The 23,961-nt window shown below is 28.1% G+C and overlaps 2 protein-coding genes across 3 annotated transcripts; one reads left to right on the forward strand and one right to left on the reverse strand.

Moving 5' to 3' along the window:
• Positions 1 to 22,724, forward strand: LOC147804355 (uncharacterized). Its single transcript, XM_087152406.1, has 3 exons — positions 1 to 650; positions 15,858 to 16,007; positions 20,765 to 22,724. Exon 3 carries the CDS (start codon positions 21,259 to 21,261, stop codon positions 22,075 to 22,077), a length of 819 nt encoding a protein of 272 aa, XP_087008532.1. The 5' UTR covers positions 1 to 650; positions 15,858 to 16,007; positions 20,765 to 21,258; the 3' UTR covers positions 22,078 to 22,724.
• On the reverse strand, positions 8,214 to 10,640 carry LOC147804356 (uncharacterized). 2 transcript variants are annotated; one of them, XM_087150695.1, is made up of 2 exons: positions 10,383 to 10,640; positions 8,214 to 8,391 (listed from the first exon to the last, which is right to left on the reverse strand). In XM_087150695.1, exons 1-2 carry the CDS (start codon positions 10,573 to 10,575, stop codon positions 8,270 to 8,272), a joined length of 315 nt encoding a protein of 104 aa, XP_087006821.1. In that variant the 5' UTR covers positions 10,576 to 10,640; the 3' UTR covers positions 8,214 to 8,269. The 2 variants fall into 2 exon arrangements, with proteins under 2 accessions (XP_087006821.1, XP_087006822.1); XM_087150696.1 differs by having other exon boundaries at positions 10,392 to 10,590.
• Positions 22,725 to 23,961: the final 1,237 nt, after the last annotated feature.

Below are 23,961 nucleotides of genomic sequence, written 5' to 3' on the forward strand. Positions count from 1 at the left end.
CGAAATGGGCTGCAGGTGGCGTCGAGCAGAACGCTCTACCTATGGCAACACTTCACATGATTTCCCCATTAGCGTGTGGAAAGTCATAGAGGAGGGAAGTACGTTAGTTTCTCTCTTGATTTTCATATAGATTAAAATCTTTTAAGTTGGAAAACTATATGGAACTGAAAACTGCATTAAACATAGTTCTAAAGAAAAGTATCACGGAAATTTTAAAAGAATATTTTTATTGAATAAAAAGGGAAAATATCATAGTACATTCCTATACAACTGAAAAGAGCAGGAGAGGGAAGGGAGAAGGGCAAAAGGCATGAAACCGGTCTCTCCCCAGATGGCGTATTCGAGTGTTGCGATCGCGAATTGTTCCAGCTATTCGTCTCATGCAACTACGCCCTCTATAGTTCTTTGCGATCGTGAATAATGTAGGTGGGTAGAAATAGGCAACTAAATACTGGGTAACATTTGAATCTTGAACAAAAATTATACAAAAAGAGTATTTGTAAAAAATATTTATTCAGTTCATTTGTATGAATATTATCTTATTCTAATGTCTTTATTTTCATCATCATACTGAAAGAATAATTAGAAATTGTGTGAAGAAAAAAAAAGAACAATTGAAATATGGAAAAAAACTTCGTCATAAAGCAATAGTGAGTATTCATGTTGTGTATGATTCAGTACATTAAAAATTGAATATACGAATTTTTTCAGTATTACTTTACAATGAGATATCTCTCTTGTTTTCTCAACCTTTTGTTTTTTTTAGAAAACTATGGAAAATGATTTAAAAGCGACATTTTCGGAAATGTTTTCTAATCATGATCTACACCAAAATCATGAGAAACTAAAAATAACTTCATAAAAAGGTACCAATTGGAAAAGTTCAATAATTGGTAATCACAGAGCTAACAACTATAAGATTTTTTTTAAAAACCCACACAGCCACCGCTATCCCAGGGATATCCAAACACATCTGTTACTTATCCAAATATCCAGTGGATATTCGGATATGTTCCAGACTTCTTACAGATATCTAAACACATCTAAGTCCATGAGTTGGATATTTCAGACATCTCTGGGATATCATTTTTGGATATCTGAGGGATGTGGTAATTTGGTTATTATAGAGATATCCAGACATATCTAAGTTCTAGATATGGACATTTTGGATATCTTTTGGATATTTAATATAGATAAGTTTAAGACATGGATCACTGGATGTCTGTAGAATGCCTAAGAGATGTTTCAAATCGTACTCAATAGCTGACGCATATCCAGTTTTAACTACCTAACTCTAACCTAAACTCTGATATAATTTTCTTTTTCTGATGCACATTTTTTATTCTGAATTAAAACGGAATTTTGAATTTTTAAATATTCTTAGATAGTTATAATTCTAACCGTACTCAACAAAAACAGAAACCTGATACCAATTACGAAACCGCAGAATTCATTTTTAGCGAGCGTCTTCATTTTATTTTACAACCTTGATATAAAAATCATTTATTGTTGAAGTAAGTAAGAGTTTTTTTTTATTGAAATATTTGTTTTCTTCTTATTGGTTATATTGTCATTTTTATTTCACCTATATGCATTTTACATATCTTTGAAATGTATGCCTAAAGATTGGCTCAGGATTGGATCTTTTGGCTCAGAATCATTCCTCTTTATTTTATGTGTCTGTCAACCATGTTTTATGTAAATGCCTTTCCTTAAAAGAAAATAATAATTACAGCATATTTCCTTTGTATTATAAATATTAATTACATTTTAATTAGTTTTTAGCTTCTTACCTATATTACATAATACATATTTATTATTTTTCATACTTTTTATATCTTATTGCTAATAAAAATGGATCGTTTCGTTCTTGTATAAATTTTCACAATGTACTTAATCTTCCTCAGGTGAACACGCTTAATGTGAACTAATTTTTCTCTTCTCGCTAAAAGTCTTATTAATATCAACAGCCCCCTTTTCCTAGACTTTGCAGTTCAGATTGACAAGTCTAAATACATTAAATTTTTTAACTTTGTAGAATTGAAAGTTTTAACTAAGAATTCCTGTTTTCCTCACAAAATCATTCCTTTAATATTAGCGTTGAATTCTGTTCAATATACATAAATATATACGATTCTTCTATTTTGTTTGCCCACTTGCAAATTGCTGAGCCAAATTTTTAATTTTGAATACATTAGCCATTTGTCAGGCTGATGATATTAATACATCATTATTTTATTTGTGTATATTGTATATGTAATATTGGCTGCTGAAATTGTTAATAATTTTTTATTATTGTGGTCATCCCCATCGCAGAATCACAGCGACATTGTCACAGAAAGTTAGGGTTCTTGCAAAAAGATTTTTCTTTTAAAAAGTAAATACTAAATTTAGTTTTCTTTTCTACAGAAATTTACACGTAATATTTGAACCATGCATTTAGATAATCACTTTTTGACACGCTTAATTTACACCGGTAGTATCATAAATCAATGTAAAGTTTCTATTGTATTTTCGGCAACTATTGATTTTCACCTGGTTTTTAAATATCTCTATTTATTTCACACTATATGGAAAATTCGAATCTTGCATTTGAGTATTTACTTTTAAGGCAATGATTCTGTCTAATTGTTGGCAGCTATTGATTTCTCAATAGTTTTTATATCAAATATTTTTATACGATATTAAAATTATTTATTACGCATTTGAGTAACCCCTTTTTGAGGAGTCCAATTCGCATGATTTCATTGTTAATCTTCGTCAATTTTTTTTCGATAACGGATTACATTATTTTTTTAAATTGTGGTGATTATTTACAAAATGCGAAGAAGGAAATAATTTGTGTGACATCCCCTCCCTCCAACAAAATGAGCAAATAACACCCATAATATTAGAATAAAAATTTATTACATGTTTAATTAAAAAAATTATAGTTTTTTTGGAAACACAGCTCTTTTGTTATTTTTAAATTACTAGCATATATGTTTGTTATATTGAAGTTATCTTACAGAAAGATATTAGTGCCAGACAGTTTTGTTGCAAATAGCTTGAAAAAATTCTGCCACAGGGGTGGTCATTATATTATCTTTGTGCAATGTGTATGTTTTAAAAAAAAATCATAATTCTTAAGCAATATTTCCATACACACTAAAATGATTGCTTGAGTGTTAGGAATTATCATTGTATATATAGCTTTTAATTTTAAAAATGTTGAACTTAGAATTTTTTTATTTTCATTTTTTATAATATTGTAATTGCTTTATTCATGTATATATATGAAATATGTAAATGTTCAAAAGTATGTTTAATTTTGCATTATATGGATAATGACCAAGTGTATCAAAACAATGTTTTCATGCACAGACATGATTGCTTGAATGCAATGGATTATCATTGTATATATAGCTTTTAATTTTAAAAAATCATAAACTTAGAATTTCTTTATTTTCATTTTTTTTTTTTTTTTTTTTTTGAAATTGTAATTGCAGTCTTCGTGTATATATCTGAAATATGTAACTGTTCAAAAGTATTTTTAATTTTGCTTTATATAGATAATGCCGAAAAATTTTGCAATTGTTAAGTTTCTATTGACTGATGAGGTTGCAGTTCTGCCAGTGACCTGGTTGTCAACAAAGGGATGTGTGTGGCCTCCTTTAAAAGCGTAAGAAGTAATGAAACTTGTTATGAAGCTAACTAAACCTTCTCCAGATTGGATTTGCCATGAAGCAAAACTTTTGGGTGAATATGGTAATAACTTATTACTTAAAGAATTTTATTTTTTTGTTTGTCCAAATGCAAATTTCAACTGGTATGTATACACCAGTTAAGACACGATGTTTGTATATAATTAAATAGGATGTGATGAACTAAGTATAATTTTTGTTATTTAATTACTAATTTATTCTTCTCAGATACGACCTCAGAGTGCTTCACTATTTTATTATTTACTTCCTTGCTCTTTTCTTACTTTTTTCCCCCTTTGGTTTTTTCCTGTGTTACCCTGAGTGTTCAATATTGTTATTGTTATGAAGTTTTTTAACTCAGAATTTTACAGTGCATCACTGTATCTAGTCCAGATCTAGATGTAAAGTTTGAATATACATTCATTCAATTTGCTACAATTGTTCTTAACCAATTTTGGAATGTTAAAGCCTATTCATATTACCTAAACCTGTTACCAGACCCAATACCCAATACTAGACCCAGACCACTGTTAAAACTCCCATTTCTAAACAAAATAATTTGGAAGTTAAAAATAGTATATTTTACAAATCTTTCCCAACAAAATTTTCATTTATTTCATATGTTTACCGATTTGATTAAATAAATTAAAATGACGTAAGAAATATAAAACATTTTTATTTATGAGTTGATTTTAATGTGATAAAAAAGAAATATATATGTGTGTATATATGCACACATATTTTATAAAAAAATTACAAAATAAGTAAAGAGAAGGAAAAAAATCATAAAATTAAGAAGAAAAAAGCCTATAGCATTTTCAAAAAGTGCTTAAAGGTGCTTATTTTTGATTTTAAAATTGTGCCCTTATTTACAGTGCATCAATTCATAAAAATTTGCTTAATTATTTTGTTCATTGTCTAACTCATGGCATTTGTAGAAGAAGAAAATTTAACTTTTTAAATTTGAAACATAATTATCTAATATATATAAGCAGGCAAGGTATGTACTAAAATGTGATGAAATTTACCTTCGTTTTCTAACATAACAGGGTGCCTAGCATTTTTAAAAAGTGCTTAAAGGTGCTTATTTTTTATTTTCATATTTTAAAAGCCATTTAAGGTGTTTTTATTTTATTGTAGGTTTGTAAAAAATGTAAAAATTTTGTAAAAATTTTCTATCTTTTAAAAAGAAATTTTTTAGTGTAGCGATTGTTGTTGTAAATTACAAAAACAAAGAAACGTGATATTCACGATTTTCTTTGCAATATTTAACCGAAACTAGTTAATGTTTTCAAAAATGTGTTTGTATTTTTTTGGAAAGTGATAAATAATATTTTTTGAGTGCTCATTTTTTGTTGAAAAATTTGATTATGCATGCCGTATAAATATTATTACTGTATCATTAAATGATAAAGTACGATTGGCTAATTTTAAGAAGCAAAAATATGGAGAACGGTTACAACAAAAATGTTTAAACTAATATGCCAATAAATTAACCACTGGTCTTTTTATTTTCACCAGCACACATTTTAGAATTTTTTTTCTTCTTCTTAGCATAAATTAAAAGGATTTTTATGCTCTTTCTGGTAGACTCCTCCATAATTCCTTCTATTTTTATTAATCAAATCAAGCTTATTGCTTTTAACCAGATTATAAAAAAGATTAATGTGTACTTTATAGTGGCAAAATAGTGCATCATATCATTCTGTATGCAATTAAAAAATTAACATTTATTGAGAGTAAATGCTATTTTAAAAATTCACATTTAACTTTTTTACACATTTTTTACTTTAACTCATTTCTGTAAACAAACTAAACTACAGAAACAAAATTTAAAATTTTGACTATTTTTATTTAAAATAAAATTTATGATCGAGAATTGAGGGGTGAAAAAAAATCTGTTAAGGAAAGAATAGGTAGTTTTCTTGAATGTCATTAAAAAATATTTAATTTCAATCATTTCTAAAACTTATGCTATGCCATTGCTCTATTTTTAGGTGCTGTGACGAGAAATCCTTCGATCCAAGACATAGCAACGGACCATGAAATTGAAAAGTTTATGAAAAACGGCATGCAAAAAGCAAGAAATGTTTCTTCATTAAAAAATTTTAAATTGTAAATTTTACTTTTTTGTAAATAAACTATTTATATATGATTGTTTCGATTTATACCCTTATTTATTAAACTTTCTTTTCAATAAGCGTGAAAATGTAAAAAAATTTCAGTTTCGGAAATGTTCCTTTTTTTCTAATTTAAATTAAAACTCATAATAATAATTTAAACTTTTCTTAAAGTTAATTTAACTTTTTATTTTTATTTTAGAAAATGAATCATTGATGTTTTACAAATTTTTTTTTTCATAATTGAAGAAATTCAGAATCTTGAAATATTTTCATATTATTCCTTCAACCTTAATTTTTCAAATACAACCAGTTCTTTTCTTCCAATAAAAATTTTTATGCCGTAATTGTAATTACGTTTCTAATTTAAAACACTCTTTCTGAATATTACAATCACCTTGGAAAAAAATATATTTTAATTAAATTTTACTAAATTCAGTATTTTATAAAATTTACAACTTTAACAAATTTCTTAAGGCAGCAATCGAAGCAAAAAAGAATTTAAAGTATACAAATATTTCAAATTAGAATTCTGAAATAATTTGTCAAATAAAGTGAATCAGATATTATGAGTATATTTTACATATATCCTTACATTTTGCAATTAATATTCTCAAAACTTACGTGATATACAATCTAAATATACTCATAATATAAGATAAATCAATCTAATAAGAAATTCTCAATTAAAAATTTGTATCGTTTAATAATAGATTTAGTAAATAAGCATTTTTTAAATACTTTAGTAAACAAAAATAAAATATATCTCTCAGACATTCAGGGTTGTCTCTGAGATATCTAAAAGAATATCCTTGGGATATCCAGAAACTAAATATAACAGACATCTGAACGATGTTGGAGAGATATCAATGTTTAATTTAAGATATCCCTTGGATAACTGTGATAGCCCAAAGATATCTGTCGGATGTCTCTTGGATGTGCAGCAGACACCAATATCCAAATATCTGCTAGACATCACACAGATGCGACCCCTGGATTTCTGTTGGATATTTCATGGATATTCAGACGTCTCAGGGATCTCTGATGGATATGGCAATATCCAGTTTTTTTTATCCAAGAGATATCTCAAAGATGTGTTGTGGATATTTGTGGCTGTGTGGGAATAAAAGTTAGAAAATGGAAGATTTCAAATGTACTATAAGTGCCCTTGCCTCTCAGTGAAGTGGTTTTAGTTCAAATCTCAATATGACTGGTTGATACGAATTCCGCTTGACAATAACCCACACAGCCACAAATATCCACAACACATCTTTGAGATATCTCTTGGATAAAAAAACTGGATATTGCCATATCCCCACACAGCCACAAATATCCACAACACATCTTTGAGATATCTCTTGGATAAAAAAACTGGATATTGCCATATCCACCAGAGATCCCCGAGACGTCTGAATATCCATGAAATATCCAACAGAAATCCAGGGGTCGCATCTGTATGATGTCTAGCAGATATTTGGATATTGATGTCTGTTGCATATCCAAGAGACATCCGACAGATATCTTTGACCTACCACAGTCATCCAAGGGATGTCCTAAGTTAAACATTGATATCTCTCTAACATCGTTTAGATGTCTGTTATATTTAGTTTCTGGATATCCCAAGGATATTTCTTTTAGATGTCTCAGAGACAACCCTGAATGTCTGAGAGACATATTTCATTTTTGTTTACTAAAGTATTTAAAAAATGCTTATTTACTAAATTTGTATTATTTATTATTAAACGATACAAATTTTTAATTGAGAATTTCTCATTAAATTGATTTATCTTGTATTTTGAGTATATTTAGATTGTATATCACGTAAGTTTTGAGAATATTAATTGCAAAATGTTAGGATATATGTAAAATACTCATAATACCCGATTCACTTTATTTGACAAATTATTTCAGAATTCTAATTTGAAATATTTGTATACTTGAAATTTTTTTTTTGCTTTGATTGCTACCTTAAGAAATTTGTTAAAGTAGTAAATTTTATAATATACTGAATTTAGTAAAATTTTATTAAAATACATTTTCTTCCAAGGTGATTGTAATATTCAGAAAGAGTGTTTTAAATTAGAAACGTAATTACGATTACGGCATAAAAAATTTTATTGGAAGAAAAGAACTGGTTGTAGTATTTGAAAAATGAAGGTTGAAGGAATAATATGAAAATATTTCAAGATTCTGAATTTTTTCAATTATGAAAAAAAAACTTTTAGAACATCAATGATTCATTTTCTAAAATTAAAAAAAAAATTTAAATTAATTTCAAGAAAAGTTTAAATTATTATTATGAGTTTTAATTTAAATTAGAAAAAAAGGAAAATTTCTGAAACTGAAATTTTTTTACATTTTCATGCTTATTGAAAAGAATGTTAAATAAATAAGGGTATAAATCGAAACAATCATATATAAATAGTTTATTTACAAAAAAATAATTTATTTACAAAAAAGTAAAATTTACAATTTAAAATTTTTTAATGAAGAAACATTTCTTGCTTTTTGCATGCCGTTTTTCATACATTTTTCAATTTCATGGTCTGTTGCTATGTCTTGGATCGAAGGATTTCTCCTCACAGCACCTAAAAATAGAGCAATGGCATAGCATAAGTTTTAGAAATGATTGAAATTAAATATTTATTAATGACATTCAAGAAAACTACCTATTCTTTCCTTAACAGATTTTTTTACCCCTCAATTCTCCATCAGAATTTTTTTTTTCATAAAAATAGTCAAAATTTTAAATTTTGTTTCTGTAGTTTAGTTTGTTTACAGAAATGAGTTAAAGTAAAAAATGTGTAAAAAAGTTAAATGTGACTTTTTAAAATAGCATTTACTCTCAATAAATGTTAACTTTTTAATTGCATACAGAATGATATGATGCACTATTTTGCCACTATAAAGTACACATTAATTTTTTTTATAATCTGGTTAAAAGCAATAAGCTAAAACTAATTTGATAAAAATAGAAGGAATTATGGAGAAGTCTACCAGAAAGAGCATAAAAATCCTTTTAATTTATGCTAAGAAGAAGAAAAAAAAAATTCTAAAATGTGTGCTGGTGAAAATTAAAAGACCAGTGGTTAATTTATTGACATATTAGTTTAAACATTTTTGCTGTAACCTTTCTCCTATTTTTGCTTCTTAAAATTACCCAATCATACTTTATCATTTAAGGATACAGTAATAATATTTATACAGCATGCATAATCAAATTTTTCAACAAAAAATGAGCACTCAAAAATATTTTTTATCACTTTCCAAAAAAATACAAACACATTTTTGAAAACTTAAACCAGTTTCGGTTAAATATTGCAAAAAATATCGTGAATATCACGTTTTTTTTGTTTTTGTAATTTACGACAACAATCGCCACACTAAAAAATTTCTTTTTAAAAGATAGAAAATTAAGCACTTTTTTCAAACCCACAATAAAATAAAAACACCTTAAATATCTTTTAAAATATGAATATAAAAAATAAGCACCTTTAAGCATTTTTTTGAAAATGCTAGGCACCCTGTTATGTTAGAAAACGAAGATAGATTTCATCACATTTTATTACATACCTTGCCTGCTTATATATATTAGATAATTATGTTTCAAATTTAAAAAGTTAAATTTTTTTCTTCTACAAATGCCATGAGTCAGACAATGAACAAAATAATTAAACAAATTTTTATGAATTGATGCATTGTAAATAAGGGCGCATTATTTGAGTGATAGCTCATATGCTTTTGTAATTATTGTTAAATACTAACTCATAAAAAATTTTACTTAAGGAATACAATTTTTTCTTAAGAAAACAAATAGTAAAAAGTGACAGCTATTTTTTTCTTCTTAATTTTATGATTTTTTTTCTTCTCTTCACTTATTTTATAATTTTTTTATAAAATATGTGTGCATATTATACACATATATATATTTCTTTTTTATCACATTAAAATCAACTCATAAATAAAAATGTTTTATACTTCTTATGTCATTTTGATTTATTTAATCAAATCGGTAAACATATGAAATAAATGAAAATTTTGTTGGGAAAGATTTGTAAAATATACTATTTTTAACTTCCAAATTATTTTGTTTAGAAATGGGAGTTTTAACAGTGGTCTGGGTCTAGTATTGGGTCTGGTAACAGGTTTAGGTAATATGAATAGGCTTTAACATTCCAAAATTGGTTAAGAACAATTGTATCAAATTGAATGAATATACATTCAAACTTTACATCTAGATCTGGGCTAGATCCAGTGATGCACTGTAAAATTCTGAGTTAAAAAACTTCATAACAATAACAATATTGAACACTCAGGGTAACACAGGAAAAAACCAAAGGGGGAAAAAAAAAAGTAAGAAAAGAGCAAGGAAGTAAATAATAAAATAGTGAAGCACTCTGAGGTCGTATCTGAGAAGAACAAATTAGTAATTAAATTAAAATAACAAAAATTATACATAGTTCATCACATCCTATTAAATTATATACAAACATCGTGTCTTAACTGGTGTATACATACCAGTTGAAATTTGCATTTGGACAAACAAAAAAATAAAATTCTTTAAGTAATAAGTTATTACCATATTCACCCAAAAGTTTTGCTTCATGGCAAATCCAATCTGGAGAAGGTTTAGTTAGCTTCATAACAAGTTTCATTACTTCATACATTTTTAAAGGAGGCCACACACATCCCTTTGTTGAAATCCAGGTCACTGGCAGAACTTCCACCTCATCAGTCAATAGAAACTTAACAATTGCAAAATTGTTCGGCATTATCTATATAAAGCAAAATTAAAAATACTTTTGAACAGTTACATATTTCAGATATATACACGAAGACAGCAATTACAATTTCAAAAAAAAAATAAAATGAAAATAAAGAAATTCTAAGTTTATGATTTTTTTAAATTAAAAGCTATATATACAATGATAATCCATTGCATTCAAGCAATTATGTCTGTGCATGGAAACATTGTTTTGATACACTTGGTCATTATTTATATAATGCAAAATTAAACATACTTTTGAACATTTACATATTTCATATATATACATGAATAAAGCAATTACAATATTATAAAAAATGAAAATAAAAAAATTCTAAGTTCAACATTTTTAAAATTAAAAGCTATATATGCAATGATAATTCCTAACACTCAAGCAATCATTTTAGTGTGTATGGAAATATTGCTTAAGAATTATGATCTTTTTTTTAAAACATACACATTGCACAAAGATAATATAATGACCACCCCTGTGGCAGAATTTTTTCAAGCTATTTGCAACAAAACTGTCTGGCACTAATAACCTTCTTTAAGATAACTTCAATATAACAAACATATATGCTAGTAATTTAAAAATAACAAAAGAGCTGTGTTTCCAAAAAAAACTATAATTTTTTTAATTAAACATGTAATAATTTTTTATTCTAATATTATGGGTGTTATTTGCGCATTTTGTTGGAGGGAGGGGATGTCACACAAATTATTTCCTTCGCATTTTGTAAATAATCACCACAATTTAAAAAAATAATGTAATTCGTTATCGAAAAAAATAAAAGAAGATTAACAATGAAATCATGCGAATTGGACTCCTCAAAAAGGGGTTACTCAAATGCGTAATAAATAATTTTAATATCTAATAAAAATATTTGATATAAAAACTATTGAGAAATCAATAGCTGCCAACAATTAGACAGAATCATTGCCTTAAAAGTAAATACTCAAATGCAAGATTCGAATTTTCCATATAGTGTGAAATAAATAGAGATATTTAAAAACCAGGTAAAAATCAATAGTTGCCGAAAATACAATAGAAACTTTACATTGATTTATGATACTACCGGTGTAAATTAAGCGTGTCAAAAAGTGATTATCTAAATGCATGGTTCAAATATTACGTGTAAATTTCTGTAGAAAAGAAAACTAAATTTAGTATTTACTTTTTAAAAGAAAAATCTTTTTGCAAGAACCCTAACTTTCTGTGACAATGTCGCTGTGATTCTGCAATGGGGATGACCACAATAATAAAAAATTATTAACAATTTCAGCAGCCAATATTACATATACAATATATACAAATAAAATAATGATGTATTAATATCATCAGCCTGGCTAATGTATTCAAAATTAAAAATTTGGCTCAGCAATTTGCAAGTGGGCAAACAAAATAGAAGAATCGTATATATTTATATATATTGAACAGAATTCAACGCTAATATTAAAGGAATGATTTTGTGAGGAAAACAGGAATTCTTTGTTAAAACTTTCAATTCTACAAAGTGAAAAAAATTAATGTATTTAGACTTGTCAATCTGAACTGCAAAGTCTAGGAAAAGGGGGCTGTTGATATTAATAAGACTTTTAGCGAGAAGAGAAAAATTAGTTCACATTAAGCGTGTTCACCTGAGGAAAATTAAGTACATTGTGAAAATTTATACAAGAACGAAACGATCCGTTTTTATTAGCAATAAGATATAAAAAGTATGAAAAATAATAAATATGTAATACAGGTAAGAAGCTAAAAACTAATTAAAATTTATAATACAAAGGAAATATGTTGTAATTATTATTTTCTTTTATGGAAAGGCATTTACATAAAATATGGTTGACAGACACATAAAATAAAGAGGAATGATTCTGAGCCAAAAATATGAGATTTATCAGGATATTCATAGCTGTGAAGATTTAGCAGGATATTCATAAACATCAACACAGCTAAAAAATTTGGTGTCTACAATATTTACACTACCAGCTGATATTTTAATAATATTTTTGATTAAACAAATAGATTCATCTTTTAATAAGCATACATTAATAGAAAATGAAATCTTTAAAGAAAATTTTTCAAACAGTAACTCTTCATATTGTAAGCCATAACAATTCATCAAAGTCAGACTTATATCCAAGTTCATACATTTTAAAGATATGTAAAATGCATATAGGTGAAATAAAAATGACAATATAACCAATAAGAAGAAAACAAATATTTCAATGGAAAAAAAAACTCGTACTTACTTCAACAATAAATGATTTTTATATCGAGGTTGTAAAATGAAATGAAGACGCTCGCTAAAAATGAATTTTGCGGTTTCGTATTTGGTATCAGGTTTCTGTTTTTGTTGAGTATGGTTAGAATTATAATTATCTAAGAATATTTAAAAATTCAAAATTCCGTTTTAATCCAGAATAAAAAATCTGCATCAGAAAAAGAAAATTATATCAGAGTTTAGAATTGTAAATAAAAGAATATCAATATCCAAAAACTGAAATCTCTGAGATGTCGAAAACTGGATATGCGTCAGCTATTGAGTACGATTTGAAACATCTCTTAGGCATTCTACAGACATCCAGTGATCCATGTCTTAAACTTATCTATATTAAATATCCAAAATGTCCATATCTAGAAATTAGATATACCTGGATATCTCTATAATAACCAAATTACCACATCCCTCAGATATCCAAAAATGATGTCCCAGAGATGTCTAAAATATCCAACTCATGGACTTAGATGTGTTTAGATATGTGTAAGAAGTCTGGAACATATCCGAATATCCACTGGATATTTGGATAAGTAACAGACGTGTTTGGATATCCCTGGGATAGCGGTGGCTGTGTGGGAACCAGTAGAAAACTTTCATAAACTGCAAAAAACCTGGTACAAGCTTATTTTTTGTCATTGGGGACATGTAGTAACTCATACACAATACTTGCATTACATATACAGTCAGGCCCCGATATAAGGTCATCCGCATATAAGGTCACTTTTCCAAAGACCCGTCTCACTGAATAGGAATTCTTTGTTACAGATTATCGGATATATGGTCAAGTTTTAAGAATCGTTATCGCTTATAAGGTCAGTTTTATCTGAGGCGTAACATGGTGTCCACCACATGCATAGCAAATTGTTTTCGTCATGCTGGTTGTGTGAGTTCTCTGAATATCGTGGATGACAAAGACGATATTCCTTTATCTGTTCTGATGGAAGATTTGAAAAATCGTGGCCATGCCACTGAAGGGGAGGTTGAATATGGTTTCATTGATGAGGAAATTGCCACCTCTTCTGAGCTACAATTTCTGAAATTATTTTACAAGTTTCACAAGTTGTGGACAATGACAGCGATCCTGAGGCTGTAGTTGTATCCTAAAGGAAAGCCTTCAATGAAATAAATGTCGTATGAAATTTTTTTACAAACCATTAGGGAGCTAAGGAACATTTTGAGAAGTGACAAAAGCCGGAAAACACTGTGCGAAAAATGAAACCAAGAACGAGACGGACCTGCATAAATGATTATTTTAAGTAAAGTTAGATGCGGTGTATAAATGTACACTTAGAAGAAATTTGTAAACAGCTTTATTTTGAATCAAAATTTTTTTTAAAAATCTGACTTTAATTCTATTAATTCTGTTAAAATTTATTGACTTAAATATTTAATTTATTTCTCATCGTTTTCGCTAGTATTACCATTTTTAAAAAATCATAATGTGTACTATTTACGTTTTTAGTTATAAACTGCTAGTGAATCGGTTAAAAGGTCACCCCGCTTATAAGGTCACTTTTGCTATGTTCCTTAAGGTGACCTTATATCGAGGTCTGACTGTACTACTATATAATTATGATTTTATATAGCTTAGATTAATTAGTTAGCTATTTAATGTTTTTTTCTAAATCACGGCCCGCTTAATACTTTATGATCAATATTACAATTATTCATTTTATATTTTTGGTAAAAACTATGAGTTCTTATTATTATTCATCTGAATAGTGATTTTTCTTCTACTATTGATCTCTACTTATAAATTTTTTTTTTTTATGTAAGTTTCGTAAAAAAATGCCTACTGAAATAGAATTTTCATACAGATTGCTTATACAGTACAGAACCTCTTATCCGAAAACCAGAACGAAATTCCATTAATTTTCTCCCCATTTCTAGAAGGAAAAAAAACGGAAGAAAATATATATTTCTGTATATATTTTTAATTTCTTTTTTTTTTTCCTTTTTATCTTATTAAACTTATATGTTATGCGTGACTTTATCGTTTTTTCTTCTTTTTAAAGCTATTTCTAAATAATATTTTTTAAGTTAGGTTTGATAAGCAATAAAAAAAAAAGCCTTTTTGTAGCGAACCAGAAAACCGGAAAAATCAGTTATCCGGAATCGCGATAGTCCCGATTGTTCCGGATAATCGGTTCTCCACTGTATATTTAAATAAGTATTGCTGATACATAGTGAAGCCTTATTTATAGAAATCAATTCAAATCTTTTCTTTGCTCGAAAATTTGCAGTTTATTTTTATTCAGAATTCTTTCTAATTAAATTTTTTTTTTATCTTTGATGAATTAAATGACTATTAATATTCAAAATTATGAGTAAACATAATACATAACATTTTAAATATGTTTAATGTCAATCATAAGTGGGAAATATTGCAGTTTTTCTATTTTAATGACTATAAAAAACCAAAAAAATTCCCTATGTGTAAAATATTTCATACATTATACAACAATTATCATGAAACTTCTATTATTTCCTAAAATGTACTAGACTTTTTTTTCAGTTATGAATACAGCTATAGAGAAAATTAGAAAACTTTCATTCTGGCCAGTAGCTAGTTGTAGAATTTAAAACTGTAGCAACTTTTTAATACATGTGGTTAATTTTTAAAAAATTGAACATTTTAAATCTTAATGTGGAGCTTTCTTTTTAAGCATTTCCAAAAATAATGATGAACCATACAAAGCTTATTCCTAAAATTGCATCCTTTTAAGAACAAGCTATAAATAAAATAATTTTCAGAATTGTGTAATATATTCATTTTGATTCCAGCTATATTTAAAAGTATTAATAATTAAATGTAGACATGAAGCATTTTTGACGTCCAAAGTGACGACTTGCAGCCAATACTTTAATCTCCACTGTTAATTTCACCCTGTATAAAAGTTTATTGTACCTGTTGACGTAATTTAAGTATTCATTTTTAAGATTACAAAAAAAGAAAAAAAAATTGGAATTTTAATATGCAATAAATTTTATGAACATTTATAATTTTCAGTATTTTTTCTCCATGTTGCTGTTAATGTTTGTATGTGTTGACCTATGAGTTTACGGTGCTGAAGTTGTTAGCCAGGAATAAGTGATCCTAAAATTTGATTCTACTGCAAAGCAAGGCATTTTCATTATCTCATAGGACCATAATAATACTGTATGCTTTTTTTATTACTATGATTTTTTTATTGCTAGGTATTTATTACAATGAATTACTCTTATATTCATTCCATTGTAAAACTTAGATGTATATAAAACAATTTAAGTAGGGTGACACAAGGTAATTCACGATCACTCGATTTCTGGGGGAAAAAAAATAATCACCGAAGTTTTATTTTTAAGAAATTATTTGAAACATGGACAAGAATGCTTGTACACTTCACTAAAGTATAACTACATTTAATTAATAATAATTTTTTGTTTAATCTAACAAAATAAGTATCTTTTAGACTGTTTTCTGTATTTTCCATTTCAAAGATGGATTTCAAAACGTGCGCATTTCTGCAAAGATCCCCCTCTTTCTCTTAATGATAAATATTTTAAGTTACTTTCTTTTTCTTTTATATGAAAGTAGTGTAAGCTTTTGTTTAATTGTTTCATATGTACTGTAAACATTATAATTGATTATAGGAAACTATATCAAATGTTGCCCCCTACTGATGGGGTAATTATTGATCACTGGGGTTCTTCCTGATCGTTGTCATTTCTTCTTATAAATAGTATATAAATATCTTATAAATAGCTAATTGTCTTTTCTTAAATAACAGTTCATATTTATTAAGTGGAACAACAATAATATATATTTTAACTGTCAACAAAAAATTTGTTTTTAACAGTATACAAGACTGTATTCTGATATGCACCATTTCTGGTTTGTCTTTCTTACCTTGCTTCCATCTTAATTTTATGTGTGTACATCGTTAGAATAATTTTTAAGTTTATAAATTAGCCTAGTATAATTGTTAGAATAACTTTTAAGTATATAAATTAGCCCAGTATAAGCATGGTAAGAAATTATAAGCCTAAAAAGGATACTAAGCTTCTAGAAAACAAAATTAGTGAATTTCTTTTAATGATTGAAAATGAAAATTTCAGTGTGAGAGCTGCTGCCAGAGCTGTTGACATACCTTACTTAATTTTACACTTTCCCTTAATGAAGTCTTATTTGTTTGTTACCATTATATAATTATTTTTAAACAGCCCCTTTACAATAAAAACTGGTGATCAGTAATTACCCCCAGAAGTGATCAGGAATTACCACAGAAATGATCAAGACCAGGGGTAATTCCTAATCACTAAAAATTTAAAATCTTTTAAATTCTAATTAGATTTTCAAGCAAAAGAAGGTGGCATAGGACTCATCTCATATAGCCTCAAACTTCCAATAAGTATTAAAATTCTATTTTGAATAGTTTTTTCGCAAAATAGATGTTTGCGTTTTTGAACCAGGAATTACCCCAGGTCACCCTACTATTTTTGCTTTACCCTTTTAATAATATATGGAGTAATAGTTATTAGTATCCAACAATAACTGATTCTAGTGAGAGACATTAGAGTAAAATTATTGTATTCAGGTTTCCCACGGTCCTTACAAGTCCTTAAAAACTGCTTAATTTTTTTGGATAATAGGGGCCCTTAAAAATACTTAATTTTGGTTCAAAGTTTTTAAAAGTCCTTAATTTTTTAGCATCACTATTGTTGATATGAACAATTTTTTAAAACAAAATGTCGTTCTTTTATCGCTTAGATTTAGATCATACATCTAGGGTAAAGCATCTTAGAGTGACAAAAATTAATGTGTGTGTGGGGGGTGTTGGAGGCAAGGAGAAGAAAGCATGTCCTTTCATTAATATATTCTATCCTTTGCCTAGTATGATATTCTATAAGGAGAGTGAAGCATTCTAAAAGAAAAGAATAGTGTGGACAAAGGAAATACTGCACATGGAAGAGATAGTACTCTTTTTCAGGGGGGAGCAGTTTTAGGGTACCTAAGTAGAAGAAGATCCCCACTAATCTTCAAAATTGACAAAATTCAAAAAGTTCAGTTCTATTAGTAATGCATCTCCTTATAGGAATTAAGTAAAACGCTAAGAAAAGAAGTGTCAGACATTTTTTTTTAACTAGAATCCATAGCAAAAACTATTTTCTGAATTCTTGAAGAATTAAATAAATTTGTAGAATATTTCAATGTGTAATAACTGTATATATATAGAAAGCATAAAATTTTTTAATATTCATGATTGTGCTAAAAATTAAACAGATTTGCAAGAAAGAGGGTTTGAATAATCCCAGCCCAGCAAGGTTTTTCATCATAAACCTGGCGTTTATTGAGTTTTTGAGGAGAACCTAAAGTTTTCTTTCAAAAATACTTAAGTTTTTCCTTACTGAGTACTAAGTAAGAAAGCATGATTTGCTTTTAACAAGAAAGTTAAATATTTGGTTACTATTTATTATTTGTTTTGTTGCGATGTAAAAACTTTTTAAGGTAAGATTGTTACTCTATTACTTATATTTAAGGAGAAGCATATTGTGACATAAAAACTCAAATCTACCCGACTAAAAGATTCTTAGATTTTAATAATAATTTTACGAAGTAAACATTGCAACTTAATATACTTTTTTTTTTTTACTTTTTGTTTAGTTGCTTTAAAAGTAGTTCATGTTTTGCGTCAAAATGCTTAATTACATTAGGTAAAGTTATTTCCTAAGAACAGGTTTGACTGGAAGTAATTTTGCTTAAGTTCATCATAAAAGTTATTTGCTGGTCCTGTAGTGAAATAGAAAAACTTGTTGAAATAATTTTTTCAATGTTTTGGCAAATTTTTTCATTTACTCTTTCTTTTTTTTTTTAATATGCATGAAAAAATTGCAAATTTTAATTTTGGCACTTAATTTTCAGGGGTCTGTCCAGACATTTTGTGAAAGGTCCGTTTTTCGTGAAATTGTGAAAAAATTACTCACATTTTTTCAACCAGGGTCCGCTTTTATGAATTAGTGCAAATAGGGTCCGTTATTGCAAAAAAAAAAAACTTTTTCAAGGAGTTTTTAAATTGTAAAAACATACAAGATTATGCTGAACACTGTAAAATTATAATTAAAAAAATTAAATTTTAAAAAATAAACAACAATTGCTGCTTCTAAATTAGAGATGCAACATACAAATATTTGGTATTTAGCATATACTGCTGAACGCAGAATATTAATTTCGGACGAATAATGGAAGAATCGTCTGCCGAAGACAAAACTTAATTCGTTTACATCCATCTTTCTTGTTTTCTGCCCTGGAAAGGGTTTATTCGATTAACAAAATAATAATGAAGATAAACAAATTTGTGAAGGGTCCGATTAAAAGAAAAATCATTTTGTGAAGGGTCCGTTTTTAAGTTAAAATATTTTGTGAAGGGTCCGTTTTTATGAAAAGATATTTTGTGAAGGGTCCGTTAACGGACCCAAATTTCTTCTAAACAGACCCCTGATTTTACAATTCAATTTCAATGAAATCATCAAATGGAATGCAGATTAGTTTCATACATTAACTTTTACAATATGAATGGCAACAATCTTTTAACAATCTGAAAATGATTCTTTAAAAAACCTGACCTGGATTTGCAAAAATTGCTGGTAATTCTTTGGCGAGCCCTGTTAATTAATACAATTATGTCAGTACATTATAATAAAATTGTTTTTCAGCATTTTTTTTACTTATTTATTCTTTTAGGAATTTAAATAATTTGCATTGTTGTTGGTGTCATATATATATTCGATGATAAACAATCAAACTATTTTTAAAATCCTTAATTTTTCTAAAAAGTACTTAATTGTTTCATAAAAAAAGTCCTTAGAAGTGCTTAATTTTTGCTTTGTTGAAATAGTGGGATTTCTGTTATCATATGTAACCAGAATTTTACTCATAAAAGTAAACTGAATGCGCACAAACGTGTTCTTACTGGTGAGAAACCTTATTCTTGTAATCTGACTGAACATAATCACGTTCATATTGGTGAAAAATCTTATTCTGTAGACGTGAAAAATGTTTTTGCGGAAGACTCATTAAACTAATCAGTTGCACACTCCTACTGGTGAGAAACCTTATACTTGTAGTAATGCAATAAGAGTTCTTTAGAAAAGAGATGTTTAACAGTACACGATCACATTCATACTGGTGAGAAACCTTATTCTTATGCAATAAGAGTTTTTTAGAAAAGTTTTCTGTAACTGTCCACAATCGCATTCATACTGGTGAAAAACCTTATTCCTGTAATATTTGTCATAAGATTTTTTCACATTATGGGCAGCTATTTAAACACCTTCACACTCATACTAATTAGAAACCTTATTCTTGTAGAATGTGTGATAAGAGGTTTTCAAGGAAGAAGTGTCTTAACTGATCACAGTCGCACTCATATTGGTGGGAAACCTTAATCATGTAATAAATTTTTTTCAGGTGTATTTAATCTTGACTTTTCACTTAGCATTTAAACAGTGCCAACTTTTTTATACATGTAATTACTTTTTTAATTACATCCTTATGTAAAGCTTTCTTTTTAAGCCTTTCCCAAAATATGATGAACCTGACAAAGTTTATTCCTAATACTGCATCAGTTTAAGAAACAAGTTGCAAACAAATTAATTTTCAGAAAAGTTTATCTAGAAGAATAATAATAATTAAATTTAATTTTGACGTTTGGGGCACTTTTGATGCCCAAAGTAGGGACTTCAAGGCAATTTTTTAATCGCTCCATAGCCAGTGTTGACTGTCTCTTTTGTCCTGTACAAAAGTTTTTTGCATCTGTTGGCATAATTTAAGTTTTATTTTATTGGTAACAGAAAAATTTATTAAATTTGAATACGCAATAAATTTTAAGACCATTTATGACTTTTAATTTTTTTTCTTCTCAATGTTGCTCTTTATAGTTGGATGAATTGTTCTGAAATTCATTGTTCTTGAAGACAACCAAAGATATTAGCCAAGAATAAGTGATCTTAAAATTTGTTTCTACTGGCAGCCAGAGAGAAAACAAGGCATTTTCATTACCTTATAGGACTATAATAATACTGTATGCATTATTTATTACTATGATTTGTTTTATTGCAATGTATTTACTACTATGAATTACTCTGATATTTATTCCATTCAAAATTTAGATGTATTTATAGCAATTTAAATACTATTTTTGCTTTACCCTTTTAATATTATATCCAGTAGTAGTTATTAGTTTCCAACAATAGTATCCATAACTCATTCTGAGAGACATTTGAGTAAAATTTGTAATGATGCTTTTCTAAAAATATATTTTAACTTGTCATAAGAGTTTTCACTATTAAAAAATCTTATGATTGCAGTATATTTAGATCTTTTAAATAATAATTAGCTACATACCGATTAATACAGTTGCATTTTATACAATATGAGTTTTTTAGCAGACAGTAACATGATCAGGCTTAATGTTAATACTAATAAGAATCTTCATTTCTGTGTTATATGTAATAAAAAATTTTCAAACAATGGTAGTCTGACTGTGCACTGTCGCTCTCATACTGGTGAAAAACCTTATTCTTGTAGTACATGTAATAAGAGTTTTTCATATAGGTGTGATCTAACTAAACACAATCGCTCTCATACTGGTGACAAATGTTATTCTTGTAGTATATGTAATAAGAGTTTTTCACAGATGGGTCATCTAACTGCACACTGTCTCTCTCATACTGGTGAGAAACCTTATTCTTGTAGTATATGTCAAAAGAGTTTTACAGGGAAGAATAGTCTGACTGTGCACGGTCGCTCTCATACTGGTGAGAAACCTTATTCTTGTAGCATATGTCAGAAGAGTTTTTCAGAGAAGAAAATTCTGACTGTGCATTTTCGCTCTCATACTGGTGAGAAACCTTTTTCTTGTAGTATATGTCAGAAGAGTTTTTCAGAGAAGAGTAGTCTAACTAAACACAGTCGCTCTCATACTGGTGAGAAACCTTATTCTTGTAGTATATGTCAGAAGAGTTTTTCAGAGAAGAGTAGTCTGACTAAACACAGTCGCTCTCATACTGGTGAGAAACCTTATTCATGTAGTATATGTCAGAAGAGTTTTACAGGGAAGAGTGGTCTGACTAAACACAGTCGTTCTCATACTGGTGAGAAACCTTATTCTTGTAGTATATGCCAGAAGAGTTTTTCAGAGAAGAGTAGTCTGACTAAACACAGTCGCTCTCATACTGGTGAGAAATCTTAATCTTGTAGTACATTTAATAAAAGTTTTTCATGTAGGTGTAATCTAACTAAAGACATTCGCTCTCATACTGGTGAGAAACCTTATTCTTGTAGTATATGTCAAAAGAGTATTCTGACTGTGCACAGTCGCTGTCATACTGGTGAGAAACCGTATTCTTGCAGTATATTTAATAAGAACTTTTCTTATATGTTTGATCTAACTAAACACAATTGCTCTCATACTGATGAAAAACCTTGATCTTGTAACTTACGTAATAAATTTTTTTGTGTTTTTTTTTATATTTACTCTTATTTTTTCGCATATTTCGTAATTGTGTTCGCCTTTGAGTAACTTCATCCTTTTACTGAGTGAAATAAAAGGTTTTTTGTAATAAAGTGATCTAGCCTTCCATTTGTTTTCAATGTGGTTTTAAAATTCAATTTTTTATGGCTAGTCAATTTAGGTCTCTCCACTACACAGATTTGTATTTTCTTCATCACCGATTTTTTTTTTTTAAGCCAGTTCTTCGATCCAATTTTAATTCATTACTTCTTTTTTACTACACATCCTAATCTTTCCTAACGGTTGGTTATCCTAAACTTGAATTGTTCCCACCCTACCTCCCTCAGATACCAACAAAGAATGTATTTGGGATGATTGATTTTACAATTGACAATGAAAACCTGTTTAGTCCTTACTCGGACTGGGCAATATAAGAAATTTTATATCGTGATGCATCGCCAGATTTGCATAGCGATGTATCGCGATATAGTATTTTTGAATTTCATTTACTTGTAAGGCACAGAAAGTCGGATTTCTATCAAAACTTCATACTCAGATTGATTTAAATCAATTTATGAATTTGAAGATATATATATGTTTTGCTTAAGAAAGATATTAATGTTATATTTTCTGAACATGATCGCGCAAATAACGAAAGATTTCTAAGTTTAAAAATAAATAAAATTTAAATTTATCAATATATTTACCTAACGATATAGAAAAAAAAATTAAAAAAATAAGATCGTTAAAAATCATTTGTATGCTTAAAACAAAGTGCTAAATAAATTTTTAAAAAAAAGGCTTTTAAAACACTTTTTTTTAATCATTATTATTGTCACATAAATAAACTAAACTCAGCGGCACGACAGCCCATAGAGGACCTACTGTGTGATGTTCCGGTTAGGTGATCAGTCGAACGCGAAACCCCCAGTGTTTAGTTTCCAAGCATGCTTGGTACTCATTTATCGACCCACTGAAGGGATGAAAGGCTGAGTCTACCTTGCCGGCCCGAGGATCAATATTGAAAGAAAATTAAAAAAAACACAATTATACTCTTTAATAAAACGAGGTGCTAAATGATTTAAAAAAAAGGAAGTCCCAAACCTTACTAATTTTTTTGAATAGAAAAGTTGATTGACTTTATGTCCAAATCCAAAAGAGAAAAAATTAATCAAGAAACAATTCTTCATACATTCTTTTCAATAATAGATTACGTCCAGAACAAGGTAACGACGGCGATCACAAAGTCAGTCCCACTGAAAATAATCTACAAGAAACGATCTCTAGTCACGACAAGGAAAAAGAAAAAACTATGAGGCGCGAAAACGAACATGCGAGATCACGATATATATTCTCAAAACTATGGTTTTGATTCTACAACTCATCAATCAAGGCCATTTCAACAGAACGAAACGAACATCATCTTCCACAGCGCGAGTCGGTATCAGTGGCAAGAAGAACCTAGCTCGTCGTCTACGGCTTAAAACAGATTTCTGATACATCGCTAGAAACGAATGCGTTAAATTGATATGTCGGGATCATATATGGCAACGTTACTTTTAAAAAGTAACGAGTAAAAGTACAAGTATTTTTAAAAAAAGTAACGAGTAAAAAGTTCTTATT

The sequence above is a fragment of the Parasteatoda tepidariorum genome, chromosome 9 (genome assembly GCF_982258835.1).
Source record: "Parasteatoda tepidariorum strain Cologne lab strain chromosome 9, Ptep-v5.0, whole genome shotgun sequence".
In the NCBI taxonomy this organism is placed as follows: Eukaryota; Metazoa; Arthropoda; class Arachnida; order Araneae; family Theridiidae; genus Parasteatoda; species Parasteatoda tepidariorum.

What these genes read in the sequence shown, in the direction of transcription:
- LOC147804356 (XM_087150695.1), bottom strand. Translation starts at nt 10,575, where the DNA reads ATGCCGAACAATTTTGCAATTGTTAAGTTTCTATTGACTGATGAGGTG. An exon ending in AAAACTTTTGGGTGAATATG is followed by an intron (nt 8,392 to 10,382) that starts GTAATAACTTAT and finishes CTCTATTTTTAG; the next exon opens with GTGCTGTGAGGAGAAATCCT.
- LOC147804355 (XM_087152406.1), top strand. Translation starts at nt 21,259, where the DNA reads ATGAGTTTTTTAGCAGACAGTAACATGATCAGGCTTAATGTTAATACT.